The 20,487-nt window shown below is 51.8% G+C and overlaps 9 protein-coding genes across 9 annotated transcripts; 3 read left to right on the top strand and 6 right to left on the bottom strand.

Annotated features, from left to right (window-relative positions):
- Positions 1–2,313: 2,313 nt before the first annotated feature.
- JR316_0000354 (uncharacterized protein) lies at positions 2,314–4,581 on the bottom strand (the record flags this gene model as incomplete). The annotated part of the gene is made up of 1 exon (XM_047886169.1): positions 2,314–4,581. The coding sequence occupies one exon, from the start codon at positions 4,579–4,581 to the stop codon at positions 2,314–2,316; it is 2,268 nt and encodes a 755-aa protein (XP_047753915.1).
- A 577-nt stretch (positions 4,582–5,158) lies between these two features.
- Positions 5,159–7,703, bottom strand: JR316_0000353 (H/ACA ribonucleoprotein complex non-core subunit NAF1; the record flags this gene model as incomplete). The annotated part of the gene is made up of 5 exons (XM_047886168.1): positions 5,159–5,301; positions 5,485–6,560; positions 6,619–6,884; positions 6,982–7,393; positions 7,453–7,703. 5 exons carry the CDS (start codon positions 7,701–7,703, stop codon positions 5,159–5,161), a joined length of 2,148 nt encoding a protein of 715 aa, XP_047753914.1.
- A 141-nt stretch (positions 7,704–7,844) lies between these two features.
- JR316_0000352 (Elongation factor Ts, mitochondrial) lies at positions 7,845–8,870 on the top strand (the record flags this gene model as incomplete). The annotated part of the gene is made up of 1 exon (XM_047886167.1): positions 7,845–8,870. One exon carries the CDS (start codon positions 7,845–7,847, stop codon positions 8,868–8,870), a length of 1,026 nt encoding a protein of 341 aa, XP_047753913.1.
- A 342-nt stretch (positions 8,871–9,212) lies between these two features.
- JR316_0000351 (Alkaline ceramidase 3) lies at positions 9,213–10,243 on the bottom strand (the record flags this gene model as incomplete). The annotated part of the gene is made up of 5 exons (XM_047886166.1): positions 9,213–9,220; positions 9,285–9,616; positions 9,678–9,889; positions 9,959–10,096; positions 10,160–10,243. 5 exons carry the CDS (start codon positions 10,241–10,243, stop codon positions 9,213–9,215), a joined length of 774 nt encoding a protein of 257 aa, XP_047753912.1.
- A 1,344-nt stretch (positions 10,244–11,587) lies between these two features.
- On the top strand, positions 11,588–11,932 carry JR316_0000350 (uncharacterized protein; the record flags this gene model as incomplete). The annotated part of the gene is made up of 1 exon (XM_047886165.1): positions 11,588–11,932. The coding sequence occupies one exon, from the start codon at positions 11,588–11,590 to the stop codon at positions 11,930–11,932; it is 345 nt and encodes a 114-aa protein (XP_047753911.1).
- A 133-nt stretch (positions 11,933–12,065) lies between these two features.
- JR316_0000349 (Putative amidase) lies at positions 12,066–14,355 on the bottom strand (the record flags this gene model as incomplete). Its single annotated transcript, XM_047886164.1, has 10 exons — positions 12,066–12,370; positions 12,468–12,652; positions 12,711–12,841; positions 12,913–13,259; positions 13,345–13,605; positions 13,668–13,769; positions 13,820–13,847; positions 13,898–14,059; positions 14,106–14,288; positions 14,335–14,355. 10 exons carry the CDS (start codon positions 14,353–14,355, stop codon positions 12,066–12,068), a joined length of 1,725 nt encoding a protein of 574 aa, XP_047753910.1.
- A 105-nt stretch (positions 14,356–14,460) lies between these two features.
- Positions 14,461–16,113, top strand: JR316_0000348 (Mitochondrial-processing peptidase subunit alpha; the record flags this gene model as incomplete). Its single annotated transcript, XM_047886163.1, has 3 exons — positions 14,461–14,679; positions 14,730–15,857; positions 15,913–16,113. 3 exons carry the CDS (start codon positions 14,461–14,463, stop codon positions 16,111–16,113), a joined length of 1,548 nt encoding a protein of 515 aa, XP_047753909.1.
- Positions 16,114–16,774: 661 nt separating this feature from the next.
- JR316_0000347 (uncharacterized protein) lies at positions 16,775–18,070 on the bottom strand (the record flags this gene model as incomplete). Its single annotated transcript, XM_047886162.1, has 1 exon — positions 16,775–18,070. One exon carries the CDS (start codon positions 18,068–18,070, stop codon positions 16,775–16,777), a length of 1,296 nt encoding a protein of 431 aa, XP_047753908.1.
- Positions 18,071–18,867: 797 nt separating this feature from the next.
- On the bottom strand, positions 18,868–19,956 carry JR316_0000346 (uncharacterized protein; the record flags this gene model as incomplete). The annotated part of the gene is made up of 1 exon (XM_047886161.1): positions 18,868–19,956. The coding sequence occupies one exon, from the start codon at positions 19,954–19,956 to the stop codon at positions 18,868–18,870; it is 1,089 nt and encodes a 362-aa protein (XP_047753907.1).
- Between the last annotated feature and the right edge of the window lie 531 nt (positions 19,957–20,487).

Genomic DNA, 20,487 nt, shown 5'->3' with positions numbered 1-20,487 from the left:
TTGAAGGAACGGGAAGATAGAAGCTCTCAGATCTGCCCCTGTCCAATAGGAAAGAAGGTCAACTGAGGTAGCTCATGTATCAGAGGCACGATGTCATTCAATTAACGAACTTGACCACCGCAATCACGATTCGGCAGACGGTTCGTTGCTCTGTATGCAAGAACAAACGATGCAGGGTTTATAATTAGTACCAGTGTTCTTGCCGCTGATTGTGGAAGAACTTGAGTACGAACGATGATCTTTCGGCGTTGCTGTTGCGCATGGGACACCAAGATAGAAAGATACACGGGTAGCTGAAAACGCCTGCAATAAACACGGATCTGGCATGCAAGCTTCGAACGAACGTTCGCGTGCGTTTTTTTTGCTCGAATTGATGCACATAGAACACGTCAACGTCGCCGTAAAACTCCTCAGGCAGATGGGCAATTGAATGATATACGACCCCATCCATGCGGTTTCTATTTCCAATCTTTTTTAAAGTCAGGCATATAGAAAACCCACATGCGAAGGAATGTCTGGTAGAAGAATGGACGACATACGCTAGGACTAAATAGAGCTGATCAATTGAGCTTTCAAAACTGCGGCTAGTGCGAAAAAAAAACAGATAACAGTACCACGAGAAAAGAGAGGAACCGGGAAGTGAGATAACCATTAAATTGAAATTACGCCTGTATCTGAACGCCGCGTGGAGCATTAGCTTGCATGGACTAGAAAAGGGAGCAGAGAGCTTACCTGACGAATCAACCCCGGCTCCGTAAATTGTGCCCCGAATATCGACAAGGGATGAAAGTGCTTACAGATGAAGAAGGAGAGTATGGATGCGCGCGAGACTGACCGAAAATAGCTACCTGTCAGACGAGTTCGGTCATCCCAAAAAATAGATAGTTGCAACGCACAGCAACCAGACGCTTCGCGGGCAACTGAGACGATAACAAATTTAATTTAGAACCGGGATGGTTTTCGTATCGTCACCGTCCGGATTCAAGTGAGAGGATATTGCAAACACTGGGTACACATAATTAACCTACAAGGAACCATTGCTAAGTGTCGACTGAACGGTACTGCCTTGATCCGTCCAACAAACCATTCAGATCTCTAATTTTCTGAAAAAACCGAAGTCAAGATAAGGAGTGAAGCCAGATAATATAAGTATCCTCACCCACGTGCGTAGATACGCAATGATCATTAGAATCGCTTTGGTCCATATGTACTCTTTCCTTTGGAAGGTGATGGTCTTCACAGGAGGGGAAAAAGACTAAAAATATAGAAGGGCAGCCTCTCGAAATCAGCCCCGAGATTGATAGACTACACGCAGAGAAAGAGGTCCATTATTAGGACGCCTTCACACTCGAGACGCGCTGCCTACTGCCTATTCTTGGAAGCATGTAAAAGCGCATGGTGCAGTTAACGACTGATTTTTAGAATTGACAACATTGGCGGCATGAATTTATCCGATAGTTTTTGCGCTTAGTTGAGGAGAGCAAAGTGGTTCGCGGAAGTGTTTGTACCCAGGATGACTGGGAGAGCAGATCGCTAAATTGCGTAGATGTCAGTGTCGCAGAGGTTCTCCGCTTCAGCGCTGAAAAATCGTGATATTTCAAGGTGATGTACTAGGCTTAAAATTGACAGGTCAGACATATCCGTCTAGTCAATGGAAGTGATACTCACCTTGTAGTTACCCATTGTTCTCAAGCTTCATATGCATCATCCCATTCACTTGAGCTATTTTTCAGAAAGTTGTTACTAACATTAAACACAATGAACATATCGGAAGATTCTTCTGTCTGGCCATACGCAACATTCAAGTATGTAGTCAAGAATTCAGATACAATTTTTAAGAACGACTTCGGGTTGATATCGCATGTTTATGCGGTTCACAGATGACAATGTCGAGGAATGAGCCATTGCCCCGCAGTGATGGAGGCACACACACACGCGCTCGTGGGAAAGCAGGACATATCACGTGACATACGCGTCCCTCATTTATTACCCCTGAGTCAGACCTTCAACAATAACGATATTATTTTAAAACCTCTCCCCCACAGCCCTCAGTGGTTCTATAAGATATCTATAAATTATTAGAGAAGTAACTAAAAAAGAGAGCAGGTGTATTATACCAAGTAATAAGTAACAAAAAAAAACTTTTCTTTTAGAGTCCCATAAATCGTAAAAGCTTCGTCCCAGTAGTACTAATAAATTAAAAAAGCACCAACTTATCGGCAATTAAAAAAACAAAAGAAGGGGCTCAAACCAAATAATCATCTCCATCATCATCAGTCGTATAACACATCCCTCCATCCCTCCATCCAAAAATCATATTTCCCTCAACTTCTGAATAACATCCATAATCGTCGGCTGATTCCACTCCCCACTCCACCCCTGCCTCCTCTCCCTCCTGCGCGTCCCCGATCCAAACTTATCCGGCACATCAAGCAAGCCTCCGCCCGCATGGTGCAACCCCGACGCATGTCCCTCGGAGGTATACGAGTTTGACGGTGTATGTCCGACGGAGCGCTGTGCCGCGTTATTGGCAGCAGCAGAAGCAGCACCTACGCCAGCACTCCCTTTCGGTGGCGGCACAGGCGAACCCGTGCTATCACTCGACAAATCAATCGCAACGTCAATCGGATGCCGATGCAGCTCCGCGTTCTCCTCGCTCTCCTCGATCTCATAGATATTCCTAAACGCAGGCATAGACGGAGACGACGCAGGGGAATCGCAGTACGACAGCTCGCTGCCCTCCGGGAACGCAGCGTCTACATCAAAGGGAGCCGACGCCGAGGACGCGATGGCAAGGCGCGAAGGACCAGCTTGAGGCTGGGCAGGGGGAGTAGAAATCGCAGTAGCAGTGGCAGTAGCGTGCGCAGAACCCGGGGCGGGCGATGGCGATGCACCCAGACGCGACGGGCCGAGTAGCATCGACGAGCGCTGTCGGAAATGATGATACTGCGTCGACACCGGCCTCGACATCGACACCGTCGACATTGCCGTCGCATGAACAGGATGCACAACCTGCCCGTCCTCATACTGCACCCCCGCAATCCGACTGACCCTATCCAAATTCCTTCCCTGGCTCTTATTCACAAACACCAGCAACCCCGACGCCCGCGCGCTAGCCCTCTTCCTCTTGGGCCGCGCCGGCTCATCTTCGTCCAGCCAAATACTATTATCGCCCCGATCCTCATCGTGCTCCTCCAACACAGACGGCGACGACGCACCCGCCACCTCTTCCTCCTCCTCCTTCCTTTTAATCACCATCTGCGTCTTCCTCAACGTATTATGCGGCACCTTCGCCGTCTGGCGCGGCGCCACCGCCAACTTCAACACACTCTGCAGCGCACCACCCGCACCGCCCGCAGACACCGACGGCCCAATCTGATCCAACGCCCAATCCCTCGCAACACCCGACACCGGCGTCCCATTCGCATTCACATCAAACGGCGGATAAAACACCGCCGGCGCACGGTACGACACGACCGACAGGCGATGCGACGTCGAGCGGCGGCGGCGCGGGCTGACAGTGACCAGTTCCAGCGGCACGCGCTCGCCGAACGTGCGTTGGAGCTTGAGAATGCGGCGACGGTGCAGTTCCTTCGTCGAGAACTGGACCCGCGCCGCGCCGCCGACGCAGCGCGCGGAGGAGGTGTAGGAGAAGCGGAAGGATTTGATGGAGATGGGCGTCATCGTGCGCGAGTGCGAGACGACGGAGTGCTGTGGGCTCGGCGCGGGTGCGAGGGACGATGTGCCTACCCCTGCAACAGCACCGCCGACGCCGCGCAGATTCGCAGCGGGGTGCGGGACAAAGTACGCCGCTGTGTTTTCGCCGAGCTGTAACTGCGCGCTGATGCGGCGCGAGCGGCGGCGGTAATTGGATGTTTTGAGCTGAAGCTGGGGTGGCGCCTTGCGCTGGTACTTGTGTCCCGTTCCCCCTGCCGCTCCTGTTCCTCTGGAGAACCCAGGATCACTCAGCTGCACAGACTGCTGGTGCTGCTGCATCTGGACCTGGACGCGCATAGCTGGGGGCGCAGGCGACGGAGCGCGAGACGAGAGCGGGTACGGCGAGTGCAGGTACGCCGAGGGAATCTTGGACATGGTGCGCGGGCGCGTGAGCACGATCACCTCCGAGTCGAGCTGAAGCGCGCTGCAGTCGGCCTCGAGCTCGAGGAACGACTGGTGCTTCGCGTCCGCGTCCTGGGTTGCATGTATAGCCTGGGGCGGTAGGAGTGATTCGAGGCTGGGCCGCGGGCTCGTAGAGGCCTTGGTGTTGTTGTTGGTGTTGCTGGATTTGCTATTGTCATCGGCATCGACATTATTGGAGACGCCTAAAGAGAGCCCATTCACAACGGCATGGAACTGCGGGGAGGGAATCAGCCGGGAGTCAAAGTCGGGGAGATCCAAGTCGATAATATAACTGGAGCGGGGTTCGGAGGAGAGATCATTGTCCTCGTCAAAGCTTGGGAGAATAGATTTTCGTGGGTGTGGGTCGGCGCGGACGGGGCTGGCGAATAAATGGTGTTGTTTTGGATTCTGATTCGGGTGTTGGTGGTAATGGTGCAATGGAGACTGGGAAATAGACTGCATATATGAAAGTTTTTATTTTGATGAAACGAGGAGATGAAGAAAATCGTTGGTCCTTGCTTGTTTTTAGTTGCTTCTGAGGGAATGTGGGATTTACAGAGTAGATTCGTTGAGCTTGGAAGACAGGGGACCAGCTTTACATGAAATAATGGGATGAAAAGAAAAACGAAGAAGAAATAGAAACAAAATAGCGACCCGCACAGCGGTCAAGCAAAGGAATGGAACGGAACACGTCCAAAAAGAAACGTTAAGAGAGTGTAAGAGAGCGGGGGGAAAAGAGCGTCAGTCGTAAAACACACAAATAAAAGAAGAAAAAAAAACGAGTTGAAATCAGTCCCCCCCAATGGAAAGCTTAAGCCGCATAACAATACTTAGCACCTTTCCATTTGCACAGAGCAAAGCAAATCAGCTTCTGATCAAATTGTAATTTGCAAAGTAAAAAAAATACAAACGAGATAGAAATGCGGGCTCAATATATAACAAATTGCGCACGGCCGCGCGTTTCTACAGAGATGTTTGGTTGAAGTAGTAGCATTACCGCGGCTGTGTCGCAGGTAATGGGATGTTGCTGGGGCAGCTACTAGTGCATGAGACCAAGTCGCACGATACGGATGAAGAGCAGGGTATACGAGGAGAGAGACAGGGGAGTGAGGAGGCGTGAGAAAAGGAAGTGATTGGTCGTGTGTCGGGGTCGGGTGGGCATGGCTTGGCGGGCAGCACCTCCTGACAACAAGCATCTCAGATACGTCATAGACGAGGCCAACAGTCGCGTAGAGACCTCTGCAACACTCTCTGTCTAATATTTATAGAACCATCTCAAATTAGATGGATGGGCGTCTAGCCTCATTAACATACATAGATACTATAAGAATACTTTTCTTGTACATTTTCACGATTCTTTGTTACCAGATCCCTCATTCATGCGCTCGCCACCAGACATCCCTAGTCCAAACGCAGATGCAAAGCGGGGGTTGATATGTGGTTGGACAAAGCCAGCACCTAAACCAGGAATGGCTGCCGCTGCACTCCCCCCTCCGCCCGAGCCACCGCTAGTCGCGTACCCGGCAGCATACCCCTGTCCTTGCGCGTGATACCCCGCACTCGCTCCTGCATAACCAAAGCCGCCACCCATCCCCATGCCAAACGCAGCATTAAACGCAGGATTGTACCCCTGCTGCTGCTGTTGCAGCATATACATCATCTGCTGCTGATCCTGCGCGCCGACCCCATACGCCCACTCGGAAGAAGGCGCGTACGCCCTCCCATATCCATATTCCCCGCCTCCTGTGTGGCCATATTCCTGGTTATGGGATTGCCCCTGGCCTTGCCATGACGCCATTGTCCGATACTGTTGCTGGTCGGCATACGCGCCTTGTCCCTGCGCGTGCCTTTGTCCCTGTCCCTGGCTGCCGTTCTGACTGTAATTGTGGTTCTGGCCTCGCCCCCGCCCCCTCTGTCCCCCACGCTCCCTGTCCCTGTCCCTGTCCCGTCCTCTTCCTCTTCCACGCTCTCTACCATCCCTACCCCGCCCTTGATTCTGGCTCTGACTCTGACCCTGGTATGCGCCCCTCGTAGTCCATGCCTTCTCATCCGTGTACGCGCTTCTCGCCTTCTCATCTGACCTATATCCCCCCGTCCCCACCGCTCCTCCTCCCGCACTAGCCTCCCTCTCCCTCTCCACCAAATCCGGCGCAGTATACTCCTCCCCATACGGATCATCATACGGTATCGGCGGCGGTCTCCCCGGCACACCATACGCATCAGCCGCCGCCGACCTCGACCCCGACGCAACTTCACTATAATCCACATCGTACGGCCCATGCTCGTCATACGCGTTACGGCTCAGAAACGCCGCTTCGTCCGCTGCAGCTGCAAATCCAAATGAGGACGACGCGGCCAGATCTTGGTCGCGCATGAGCGTGGGGTTGGGCGTCGACTGTCTCGAGGACGCAGCGACCGAGTTCGCGCGCGATTCACCGCGTCTACAAACACATTCAATGGTATCCACAAAAAATATACAGAGAAAGAAGAAAAACCCACTTTCTCTTCATCCGGCTTCTAAACGCAGCTTCCATCTCATCGTCCGAAAACTCCACTTCGTCCTCCGCGGGCTCTTCGTCGTGTACATTCGACGCGTCGCTGCCTTTGATCGCTTTTATCTGGCTAACAAAGACAAAGCGGCTGCGTGCGGGAACGTGGAACACCTCTCGACCGGGGCGCACGCGCGCGGGGTCCAAGGGGAATTTGGTAGGGTCGAATCGGACTTGGTAGAGCGGCTGCGTCGTAGGCCCGAACGTCTCGTAGATCTGCACTAATTGTGTGTGAGATTTTAAAATGTATGTAGTAGCAACACAAAAGAAAAACACGCGAATGCAAGAAAAGAATGAAAGAGAGACGACGTACATAGCCCATGACTTTACGATCTTCAAACACCAACAACGTGTCCGAGTCCAACGCGCGCTCCGAGGCGCGGTTAAGCTGCTCCGACGGCAGCCCGCGCACAATCGCGACTTTATCCAGCGTGTTCATCACCTCGCCCACTTTCTCGAGCACCTCGTCAGGCCCGACCTCGTCCACGTCAGGGATGGTAATCTCCGCCTCTGCAATCTCGTGTTTGGTCTGGAAGTACGTGGTGGAGGATGTGCCGGGTACGGCCCCGCCCTCGTCGTCGTCGATGTCTTCAACCAGGTCGGCGTCCAGACCGTCTTTCCCGCTTGTCTTCTTTGCATCCTCCTCCTCTTCGTCGTCAGAAGAATCAGAGCTGGATGAATCCGAGTCCTGGTCCGATTCAGAGGTAGACGCTGTAGGCTCTGCACTAGAAAGTGTCTGTAAGAACAGAAAAAAATGGATGCGTAGGTGGGTCAAGCAGCGTACATTGACGGGACCTTGACAAAGTCGTCTTCGTCCGTAGCCGCGCCCGTAATAAGGTCCGCCGCGATCTCTTCTTCGCTCGCGATATCATCGTCGTCGTCGTCGTCGCTGCTGCTGCTTATGTCTTGGTCCGATATGCTCTTCGCGGGTTGCTGGGTTTTTGGTTTGGGAGAAGGCGGAGCGGGGACGCTGACATATTCTTGAATGAGGAGCAAGTCCTGTGGGATGCTTTCTGGGACTTTGAACTCTGCCATAGATGTCGATGAACGTTCAAAGCAAAAGCCCAAAAAAGCCCCTGAAAAAATAACCGCGGCAAAAAATTTCCACGCGCGAGAGGGTAACCCAATCAGGATTCAATCCTCTTCCAAGTTGTCCACCCAACCCAACCGCCAACGATGACACTCACACGGCGGCTCTACAGCACAGCGAGCAAAGTGCCTATTAGCCTCATCGCCGAGCTACGCCGGCAAACGACCGTAAGCCTCCCCAAAGCCCGGGAAGCCCTCGCCGCCTCCAACCTCTCCGTCCCGCGCGCCCTCGAATGGCTCCAACACGACCTCTCATCCACCGGCGCCGCCAAAGCCGCGAAAGTCTCGTCCCGCGCAACAAACCAAGGCCTCATCGCACAGAGCCTCCTCTCCCCCAGCTCCGCGCTCAAGGGCACCCCGCACCCGACACTCGGCGGCATCCGCGCCGCCCTCGTCGAGCTTAACTGCGAAACGGACTTTGTGGCGCGTAACGCCCTCTTTGCGCGGCTCGCTGCGGATATCGCGCATACAGCCGCCTTCCTCGCTGAGCCCGGCGCACCGCCCCCGTCCCCCGCCGCGCTCGCTGAGCTTCCACTCGTACCAAGCCCCAGCACCAGCACCAGCGCCGGGGCAGGGGAACAGCAGCTCCATGCGCCCGGAGACACAGTCGCAGCCGCAATCCGCGCCACCATCGTCAAAGTCGGCGAGAACATCACCCTGCGCCGCGCGCACACCGTCGCGCAGGACCAGCTCCTCCGTACCTCCGCCCTCCGCCTCGCATCCTACACCCACTCCCCCTTACACTCCCTCCCATGCGGCCCGACAAGCGTTCTCGCGCGCCTGCGCATCTCCTCTCCGTCTCTCCCACAACGCTGGACCGACCCCGCGTTCACCCAATCCCTCGGCGCCCTCGAGCGCTCCATTGCCCGCCAGCTCGTCGCGTTCGACACGCGTGCGGTAGAGCACAATGAATCTTTGGATAACCCGGAGCAGGCGCTGCTCAATCAGCCATTTATCACCATCCAAGGCGAGCTCAACGGCAAACCCGTCGGCGAGGCTCTCGCAGAGTGGGCTGCGGCACAAGGGCTCGAGGCCAGCGAGGACGCGCCGCGCGTCGTCGACGTGCTAGATTTCACCAAGTGGACCGTGGGCGAGCCGCTGCCCGAGCAGTAATTTTATTCTATCCTCACGCTCATTCATATCTAACTACGCTACTTATGCTATGCCATATAATCGCTGTCCCCGCACAAAATTACTCATTAGATGCTTTGTCGCTAGTACATTTTATAATCAATCCATCACCGCTCTACGAAATACAACAATTAGTCTGTGCTTTGATTCGTCTTCTTTGGAGATTACAGTCCACTCTACTCGGCCTTTACACTCCCGCCTTCTCGTACAATGTGAGGTAGCCCATACCGGTACTGCACCTGATAATTCTTCGGGTCGTCCTTCGTGCACAATGTTCTATACCAATATCAGTCATCCACAAACCACGCGTCCAATATGAAAAACTTACACAACTAAACCCAAAAAAAGACGCGTCAGCTAACCTCAAACCGACAAAAAGAAAACGCAAACACGTACACTGAATCCCAATAAACATATAATACGACCCCAAGCCCGTCAACACATGCCACCACGAATGCCCCTCAAGCAAAAACGCGCCCGGCCAGCCCACACCCACCTTCCACACCGTCAACCGCCCACAAAATATATTATCCAAATTCCACAAAAAGAAACCAAACGCAAAGAGCCCCGCGCCCGTACTAAAAATGTGTCCAATCGCGCTCTTCTTCTTCGGCGGGATGCGCGTCGCCGCGGATGTGTATTGCAGGATATACGTGATCCGCAGTGTCGTGCTGATCACGAGCGTGGCGAAGACGAGTTGGTGGTAGACTGGGTTTCGGTATAGCATGCTATCCCGCTCCCGCGCCTTGTCAGATTTTGATGTAGGGAATGAGGAGGTGAGAGACGCACTAGCTTAACGTGAACACGGCGTCAAATACGACTAACGCTGCTATCAGCCCCTGCGACCGCGCATTCGCGAGTCCGAAGCCCGGTTTACTATCGAACAGCAAAAACAGACTCATCGAGCCAACATAAATCATAGGCAGCTCGTCCGCAAGCTGCGCTGAGAAGAGGAGCGTTGCATGGAAGAGGAAAGAGCCGATGCCTACGAGCCCAACGCCCTATCCAAGTTCAACAGCCCAGTTCAGTACATCTAAGCTCGGTGTGCAAAACAAGGATTTGAAACGCACCGCATACCCAAGTTTATACCTCACGGGCAGCTTCTCGCGTGCCGCCTGGACATAGCCCAACAACGCGATGCCCACTGTAAACAAGTTCGAGAACGTGTTCGCCATTTCCGCGATATACGGCGAGAACTGGTGGTTGAGCTGTTAAATGTTAACGTTCGTGTTCGATTTTTACGTATTTTTTTATCAAGAGAAAACACGCACCTCGCACCAGTCAAGTGTGGCGGTGACAGGCCCGTACACGCCCGTCTTCTGCAGGAGGGGCGCTACCGTCGTCAGGTTCAGCATTGTTTGCAAGACTAGGTTCGATGCTCGAAGTGTAAACGGCGATGTAAGGTGTATATGCGGTGTGGTTGGGTATAAACCAAGTATAGACGCCGGACGAGGTTCCAAGCAGTATTCAAGCTCAAGACTCAACCCCGCCGAGACGTATAGACAGCAAAACCAATTAAACTAGGGTATCTAGTCCTAGGCGGGCAGTTCAGCTGCTCGAGCGGGCGACAACAGAGAAGGAGCGAGCAACCAAACGTCAGAAGAGGCAGAGGAGAGACGGGAAAAATCACAGGCTTGCCGCTCACTCAAAAGAGGTTCAAATGATGATGACGATGTGGATGATGATGTCGTTGCTGACAAACCACAACTTACCAGTGATGCATGATGGTGATGGACGATCGCCCAGGTAGACCAATAAGGCAACTATGAGGCTTCTTTAGGTAGTGGGACCCCGGGTTCTGCGCGTGCAAGACGGTTTAGGCCGCTGGGTGTGTCCGATTCGGACCGGATCGTTATGCACTCGGAAAGAACTGCAAATTTTGTGGGACTTGGGATAGTCGTTCGGACTCGTAAGTATGGCTAGGATATAATACTGGAACGCGTATACATCAGAAGCCATTCATCGTGCAAAAAAAAGTCGTAGGAGAGAAGAAGGAAGAAAAGCGGTTCTTGTATTGCGGATCGCTGCCTCAAATTCCGCATCCAAAAATAGCTCGTGCGTCAAAAACCAATTACGCTTAATCTCATGGAAACCGTGACCCTCACTGGATGTGGAGGTTTGAGTCTTCGACTTGTGGTGGACACATCCAAAATCTCAAAAAAAATTGAGAACACCAAAGTCTTCGTGATATTTAAGACCAGCCATGCTCGTCTTTTTTTTACCCAACGCAATCGCCTGGAATCAACCACCCAGCGCTCATCCAACACCAAGATCTCTCAAACCTCTATAATTTCTGATCCTCAACTTGAAAAAGACAAAGACATGTCCAATCCTTACAGACCAAACCGAAAATGTGAGTTTACAATATACATCCCAAGCAAAAAAAAAAACACCATTGTAACAAAAACACCCACACAGACTTCAAGTGCCAACGCGCCGCACCAGACCCCTTCGGTTACTCCGGTCGCAAGCTCTACTTCTGCAAACCCTGCCGCGACACAAAACCGCGCGAAGCTTACCACTGCAAAGAACACGAAGCCACTAGGAACATAGAGACAACGTGAAAGTATACGACACCCCCTTGTCCCCTCCCTCTCCCTCTCCTCCTCCTCCAGCAGCGCGGCGGGACGCGCATACATCTGGGGGGGGGGGGGGGCACGCCTGCAAATTCTCATTCTGGTAATGCTGCGTACGACGTTATGCGGTGGCCCGAGGAGCTTCGTGGGTTGATTGCTATATGCAATGCCATGGCCGCCGAGCACGCGCTCAAATCAAGGTCTGCCGATCATCATGCTGCTGGATCCAACTCGAACGCGACATACACCGACCACGATGCCGAAGAATCAGCGACAGCGCCCACGCAGTCTCCGGAGGACAAATCAACCACTCAAAGTCCCCCATCATCTCCTAACACATCACTTTCATGGGCAGAATTTTGGGATTCGTATGAGGCTGAAGAGTTAGCGAGAGGGCTTTCACGGGAGGAACTGTTACGACGAGATATAGAACAAGCCGTCCTTGATTTACGGAACGGCAACATTTAGCGACCACTCCGTCTGAACTACAGATCGAGCAGATACACTCGATCAGTTAACTGTAACAATATTATACATGTACAAATCTTACTTTACACACGCACCTAACAAACCCATCCAATCAAAAATCCATCTATCCTACCTACCTAACCCACCCCAACCCACCCCTCCAATCCCACCACCGCACTCGCACCTTCCTCCCAACAACATGTCGCAGCTGCACCACCGGAGTGATACTCCCTCTCCCACCCTCCCTTACCCTCGTCGCACGCTCAAACGCATACCCGATCCCAAGCAACACGTCTTCGCTCCCTTTTGTCCCCCAGAAGCTTATACCAAACGGCATACCGGGGGCAGGATACACCGTCCGTGGGCCCGTCGCGCGTGGGCGGGTGTGTGCTGGGTAGAAGCCGAGCGGGAGGGTCAGAATTGGGTAGCCTGCGATAGCTAGATGACGCGAATAAAGTATAAGGAAGGACGTCAGTGTAATAAATTGGCGCATACAGAACAGAAAAAAATCAAGGAGGAGGAGGCAGAAGCTAACCTGGTGGCCCAGTGACGAACCCCGGCGCAGGAAACACAAATCCCGGAGCAGGCAGCACCAGCGCGTCGAGGTTATACGCCTTGAGTGCACCATCAATTCCACGCGTTGCGCCCAGCTCCCGGTTCAGCGCCAGCGCCTCGTAGTACGCCGCGTTCCTGCCCGTGGTTGCTTGTGCTCTGATAAGACTATTGAAAAGTTTGGAAATGAATGAAAAGGAAGAAAAAGAGAGAGAACGAGACTTACTCGCTCTGCGATCCGTAACCAAGCGGCTTCTCGAGCTCGGGGTGCGCGTTGTTAAACGCGATGAGGTCCGCAAGACTACGCACACCCGACGGGTTCGCTTCCAACGCCTCCAAATACGCGTTCAGTTCGATCTATACACGTCCCAAACACCACGCAAATTAAGACGCCCGAAAATACACAGCCAGACGCGTGTAGAGCGCACCTTCAAATCTGTATCACACACCAGCGTCTCGTTCCCATGCGCAACTAGTATTTCGTCTGCGTCTGGCAGGTCCGCCGGGTCCACTAGCACCGCGCCCAACTTTTCCATCACACGCAGCGCCCATGCAAATCGCTCATACACGTATGCATCGACGCCGCTGATCGCTGGGTCCATGAAGACTCGGCGGGGGATACCAATGCGTTTGCCGCTCAGGAAGGAGGGGGAAAGCGCGCGAGTGTAGTTGGACGCGGAGGAAGAGGGCTCTGCAAGAGAGAGAAGGATGGCGGAATCAGCGACGGTGCGTGTCATTGGGCCGACACTGTCTTGTGTAGAAGAAATTGGGATAACTGGAGAAACGAAATATACAAGATACGTTGCATTAAGTGAGTGACGCCTAATTCTGGAAGATTATAAAAGATAGCGAATACAAACCTCCCGCACCCGAAATAAGCCCCACTGTCGGTTTCAGACCCACAATGTTATTGTTACTCGCAGGGCAGGCGATACTCCCGTCTGTCTCTGTGCCGAGCGCTGCTGCAGAGAGGCCAATGGAGACAGCAATAGCGGAGCCAGACGACGAGCCGCAAGGGTCGCCGTTGGGGTAGAACGCGCTGACTGACTGGCCGCCGCGGCCGGACCAGCCGAGTGCGAGAGCACCCCTAGCATGCGAAAACTCTGAGAGGTTGGTTTTTCCTAAAGCAAGAAAGCAGGAGGGTTAGATGGTAGGTATTTGGTGGGATGAGAGGTGGTTGTACCGAGGATGATGGCTCCGGCTTTGCGTAGGCGCTTGACGACTTCCGCATCATCTGGGACAATGGATCCAAGGAGCGCGTAGGATCCTGCAGTCGTGTTCATGCCTGACAATTGCCGGTCAGAGTGAAATATAGGTTACTACATTTAAACTGACCTTCTGAGGCAAGAGTAGCAATTGTATCCTGAACCATACATTATTCCACGTTGTATTCCACAGGCTCGACGGGCATACCTTGAGCAGAATAGGGATGCCATGCATCAATGACCTCTTTCCTGTCTTTCTCCTCTCCTCGTCTAGAGCTGCTGCTTGCTCCAACGCAGACGGGTTTGTCTCGAGGACCGCACGGAGAGTAGGCCCTTTGAGATTAACTTCTTCTATGCGCGCAAAATAAGCCTGAAAGTGTTAGTAACCTTGATATTTCTAACATTAAATAACTCACATTGACCAAGTCTACACTGGAAAAATGACCTGCGTCCAACCCATCTTGCAACTCAGGGATTGATGCGTCGTATAGGTCTGGAAAGTGGTCCTCTTCCCTCGATCGACCAAGGACGTGAATAAAGACGAGGGCAACAGAAACAGCCAATATCCATCGCTTGAGACTGTGTGATCGAGGCAGTATCTATTGCAGAGGTGAGCTGATAGGCTAACAAAATGAGAGAGCATACCTGAGTGATGCCCTTGGGCATGGTGTGGACGGAAGAACATCCCAAAATAGACAGACGGTGATGTCAGCGAGTCACGTGAGCTTGTAGTTTTCCTGTGGCGGAGGAGAGGTTCTTTGGCCAGATACTATGAGGAAGGGGCTTACGCAGACCGTGCGTCGCTCACTCAGCCATGCATCGCCGCCCCCAACGACCCAGATAACAACCCTCCCCAACAAAATCCGCGTCGCCACAGAGAGCACCCCAGGCCACTTCTCCTCCGTTGGTCTCTACGTCGACGCCGGCTCTCGCTATGAGACTCCCGTCACCTCTGGTGTCTCCCATTTCTTGGATAGAATGGCGTTCAAGGTGTGCAATGTGTCATATAATACCTCTGGAGATGCTTATATGCGGTATAGAGCACACTGACCAGGTCAGACGAGCAAATGGCGTCCGACATCCACTCGCTCGGCGGCCAGATAATGTGCTCGTCCTCGCGCGAGTCGATCATGTACCAGTCCTCGCACGCACACAAGGGCACACCTCTCGCCCTCTCCCTCATAGCAGACACCGTTCTCAACCCCGCATTTCGCGCTGAAGAGCTCGAGGCTCAGCGCGATGCAGCCTCATACGAAATCCGCGAGATCAACGCAAAGCCCGAGATGATTCTCCCCGAGATCCTTCACGCCGTCGCCTACAACAACCAGGGACTCGGCAACCCCCTGCTCTGCCCCGAAGACCGCATCCCGGCCATGAACGACGCCCTGCTTCGGCATTCAATAACAGAATGGTACCGCCCCGAGCGTATGGTCATCGCCGGCGCTGGTATGCCCCACCAAGAGCTCGTCGAGCTTGTCGACAAATACTTCTCCTCCCTCAAGCCTTCCTCCGCTACCGCATCACCTCAAGCACAGACGTCCCGTATTAGCGGCAGTGCGCCTGTCCCACCGCACCTGCTAGGCCCATCCACCCCCGGGGTCGCTAAATCCCTCACCCGTGCCGCATCCTACCTCTTCCCGCAGTCCCTCACCTCAACCTCCACCGCAATTCCGAAATCGCCCACGTCAACATACACCGGCGGCTACCGCTTCATCCACGACCCTACACAGGAGCTGAACCACCTATACATCGCCTATGAGGGCGTGGGTATCAACGACGACGACGTGTATGCGCTCGCGACGATGCAAGTTCTGCTTGGCGGCGGCGGCTCCTTCTCCGCGGGCGGCCCGGGCAAGGGCATGTACTCGCGCCTCTACACTCACATCCTCAACTATTACACCCAGATCGAGCATTGCGCATCGTTCCACCACATCTACAACGACTCGTCGCTCTTTGGTTTGTTTGCGTCCTTTGTCCCCGCGGCGTCGGGCCTGTCGGGCGGTAATACGCCTGCGCAGATTTTGCCTCATTTGGTGAACCAGTTGAGTATGCTGTTGTATTCGCCACTGCCCGATGTTGAGCTGCAGAGAGCGAAGAACCAGCTGACGTCGAGTTTGATGATGGCGCTCGAGAGCAGGGCGATCGAGGTGGAGGATCTAGGCAGACAGGTTCGTCATTCTTTGCATATTTTTGTTAGTTCTTTTTTACTGATAATGCACCTAGATGCTCGTGCATAACCGCAAAGTCCCAGTGACAGAGATGACCGAGCAGATCAGCAAAGTGACGCAGAACGACATCAAGCGCGTCGCGAACCGCATATTTGGGCCTGACTCGGGTAGCAAGCCCACCGTCGTCTGCATGGGCCATGAGGACCTTGGTTCGGCCTGGCGGAAGGACTTTGCTACTTACCGCATTGCCGATTAGATTTGCTGTGCGCTGATGTGATCACGTAGATTCCTGACTTGATTTGCTGGGCTGCGACTGTTGCATGTTTTGTGTGTTACCCCGGTTGTCGATTTACATAGCATTAATTATATGAGGCAGTTTTGCGACACTGCGGCTGCCTGTAACACCACTCATTGCTAACTTTTCAAACCCTAATTGCACTGAACGTCTCACAAAAAAATACTGGCGATTTGATATTTCGGAGATACTCCAAAACAGGTAATAATCTCCTATTTAGGCAAGGACGATCATCTGAAATTGCTACTTTGCGAAAGCTTGGAGGGAATTAACATCAATGCAGAATGAGTCTGAGAATTACTTTAAGGTGTTTAAAGCACTTTCAAGGCGCAGGTTTTTCATATAAATATTGAAGATTATTCACGGATGGAAACCTACTTGAGCGAATTTATTTCGATCTCTCATTTTCATGTGGGCCGTACATGGTGTGGAAGTGGTACAAGTGTACAAATAAGAAGTACAGACACATGGGGAACAAATCGCAGTTTTGAAAGTACTGGAAAAGTCACTAAATTGTGCAGGTATTAATGGACAGCAATGTGCATGTCAATAATACACCACTGGCATGGATGTAAGATGTTTGGAAAATCGATAAAAGATAGTCCTGTTCATGGCCAACATATCAAAGTTCCATATCTATATTAAGCTTTGTCATTTTCTGTGCAAGATGTTCCAGATAGCGCTCTTCGTCCCCATTGTTGTGACCCGGCCAAAGCGTAAGCATTTGACGCCACTGCAAAAGAAGTGAGAGTCTGAGGAAACCACGAGAAGCATGAGATTCAGTCGGAGGCCCGAGCCGTAGCCAATCCTTGCACGCAGAAATCGACTCGTCTAAATCTCCGATACTACGTGTGGCTTGAAATCGGATGGCGAGGTAGTCGCAAAGAGTAATAAATGTTACACTTCGAAGTTCAGTGACCAGAGGTTCAAGTTGCAAGGCTTGTTTAATGACTGTAATGGCCTCGTCTAAATGCTGCGCTTTACGCCCGAGACAGAAATATTGAATCCGGAGCGCAGTGCCGAGACCGAACAGTACGTTCCATCGACGCTCGGTCTCATGAGGCAACACTGGATTCTTCAGAGCTCGTTTGTACCATGCGACACTCTCCTCGAGTCTTTCCAAACGTTTATTGGCCGGGGTCTGGTTAACTTCAGAATGTATCATAGCCGCAATGCTGCTTTCCAACCAGAACCGACTGACGTCACGATGTGCAGCCGGAGGTTCTTCAAATCGTTCCATGATTGACAAAATCTCGTCTAGATCCCTCTTATTCCCTCCTCTCACGAGTCGAATGGCACGACCGTACGCGAGTTCGTCGAATATCGTTGACCGGTCCCCACTAAATTCAGGCGGGAACTCCAGCGGGTGTCCAGAGGGAGGAAACAGTTTGTAGATAGCAGCACTATCCTCCAAGTCTTTCAAATGCTTTCTATGATGATATCGCGCCATCAAGGCGTAGCCGAGCGCAAGAAGTGCATTGGGACGATCAGGATGAGATAGAGATTGCAGCTCAATGGCTTCCTTGTACAGAGCTATACTTTCATCCAAGTCGACACGATCCTTTCCTTCCTGATATCGGGTGACCAAAGCATCCGCAAGGATCCGGAGCCTGTTCGGTCGTTCGAAAGACGCCGGCTGAGGCAGGCATGCCAAAGCTGTCCTGTAAAGCAAGATGCATTCATCTATGTCGTTTATGTTGCTGATTCCAAGGGTGAATTCAGCAAGAAAGGCGTTCCCCAAGTTGCAGATGGTTGGGAATAGCTCGGGATGGTCTTTAGGAAAGGACTGTAGAAGTTTCCTGAAGAGGGAGACAGCACGCTCTCGACTGGTCAAATCACCCCCTTGTCGATATTTAACAAACAAGGCGTTGGCTGACTTCCATTGCTCGGGTTCATGGAATTGGGGTAATTGCTCCATAGAAGCCTTTGTGGTGTTCTAAGTAATCAGCTCATGGAAGACACGGCCTGAGAAGGAACAGATTCAAGTTGTCAGTAATAACCGGTAGTACTTCCTCCGAGGCCATGATGTACACTCGGATTGCCACTTACAAACCTCCAATATCGGTCCGCATCTGCGCTTTGTGGTGTTCTAAGTAATCAGCTCATGGAAGACACGGCCTGAGAAGGAACAGATCCAAGTTGTCAGTAATAACCGGTAGTACTTCCTCCGAGGCCATGATGTACACTCGGATTGCCACTTACAAACCTCCAATATCGGTCCGCATCTGCGCCTCGTGATGTGTTGTCGCTCTGAGGACTCAAAGGAGGAACTGGGCAGGTTTATGGTTGTGATGAAGTGGTGACCAAATTGGAGATGGACGCAAACAAAAAGAACGTGATCTTAAGTACCCAGGACACACGAACACTTGCCTTCGTTCTAGTCAAGTGAGTCAAGTTAACTTGACTACGTACTTAAACTGCTGTATTTAGAGTTAGTTCATAGATGCGTAGTCTATCAGAGATTTTAGAAGGCAACCACTTGCAGAAATCACGAACAATATGATAAGCAAGGTCATAGCTAGCCAGCACAGTAGCGCAGTGAATCAAAAAGTCGAAGATGATTATAGAAGCAAAGAAAAATCGAATGTGAAACGGCACGGACACTTCACGAAGAATTATGAATAAAATGTGGGCGCCATTGAATCGACGATAGGTATATCTGATGTGTTGGATAATATTTTAGGTCCATAGGGGAATCGTTTCGTGGAATCGTCATTAAGTTGCCAAATCAAGATCGAGTACAGATCGAAGTCCCAATGCATCGTTGAGCTTGCGAAGAGATACTGAATGACTGGGTTCAGAGGGATGGCTTTTGTTTGAAGCTCGCTTGTAGAGGGAAATGCTTTGATCTAGGTCTTTTCTATGGCCATGTTTTGCGAATCGAGCGAGCAAAACGTCCGCATAATTGTTGAGCATGATCGCTGAGATGAATGATGAATTGAGATCTGGATCCAGTGCTCGTTTGTAAAGAGACAAACTTTCTTCAAAGTCACTTGTGTTGCACGTTAGCTTGTAACGAGCAAATAACAAGGCGGCAAGTCCGGTAAGAAACTCAGTTTGATCAACATGAGGGGGGAGTCCAATCTGAATCATTTTCCTTGAGAAAGAGATACCTTCTTCAAGGTCATTGGGATCGCCCTCCTTCTTAAATTGAACAAGAAGTGAACGAGCAAAAAGACTGATTAGGTGATGCAAAATGGGGTGCAGCATGGGATTAGCTTCATCCAGTATTCCAAGAGCGCGACGGCAGATGGGGAGGCATTCATCGTTGTCACGTAGTTCACCTCTTTTATCGTATCGCAAGAATAAGAAAACCGCGAGCTCAATGTGTAGTTTCATGAAACTTGACGGCGGTCCAAATTTTACACGTTCCCTATAGATAGAAATGAGTTCATCCAACTCACTGCTTGCCAATCCACCCGATCGCAATATTCGAGCGTGCAACCCTGCTCTCAGAATGTCGAACAAGCGAAGCCTATTTAACGGGAACTTTGGAGGAGGAGGTAACTCGAGAGCTTCCCTGCAGAGTGCCGCCATTTCATCGGCAATGACATCATCCTCTTCTTTAAAGTCTTCATATCTTTTAGGCTGTATATGTGAATATAGTGCTTCCGCCAGATAGAAGAGATATTGAGGTCGATCAGGATGTGGGACAGGGACGAACTCTAGAGCCTGTCGGAGGAGGTACATGGCTTCTTCCAGGTCTCTCATGTCGCCTCTTTGATCATATCGTATCTTCAATGTGTTTGCGAGTTTGCTGAGTTCTAGAAACAATGTAGGGAAACCAACGGGTCGAAGATCCATGCCTTTCCTGAGAAGAAAGATGCATTCGTCGATCACCGGCGCTGGCTGTACCTACAGAAATAGAAGAAAAATATGGGTGATTAGCACGAGGTGCAAATCACAAGCTCAGAGCCCAAAGAGTGAACTCTTTCGCTTTAGATTACCTATCTCACCTCAGGTCTCATCAGTATTGTATTTGCCAACATATATAGACAATTGGCTTCAAGGGCTTCAGGAAGCTCGTAGTTCAAGCTTTCTCGGAATAGAGAAATAGTTTCTTCTAGAACATTTCTGTCTTGTTCGACCATGTACCGACGCATACAATAGTCAGCACGACGCCAGGGAGGCGAGTTGAGTAGCGTGTCATTGGAAGGTGTCGAACGGTGCATAGCGATGAGTTGCAACCTCAAATTGCTTTGTGCGGATTATGTCCCAAGAAATATGTCGTTGAAAGGCCTGGTAGCTTGCCATGTGGGCAAGGCCTACCCCGGAACGGCCGTGGATTCTATTGAACAATGGAGGAAAGCAGGCCGAGTCCGGATGGAATATGCA

Source organism: Psilocybe cubensis, chromosome 1 (genome assembly GCF_017499595.1).
Source record: "Psilocybe cubensis strain MGC-MH-2018 chromosome 1, whole genome shotgun sequence".
NCBI lineage: Eukaryota > Fungi > Basidiomycota > Agaricomycetes > Agaricales > Agrocybaceae > Psilocybe > Psilocybe cubensis.
This window is presented reverse-complemented; position numbering and strand designations above follow the sequence as displayed.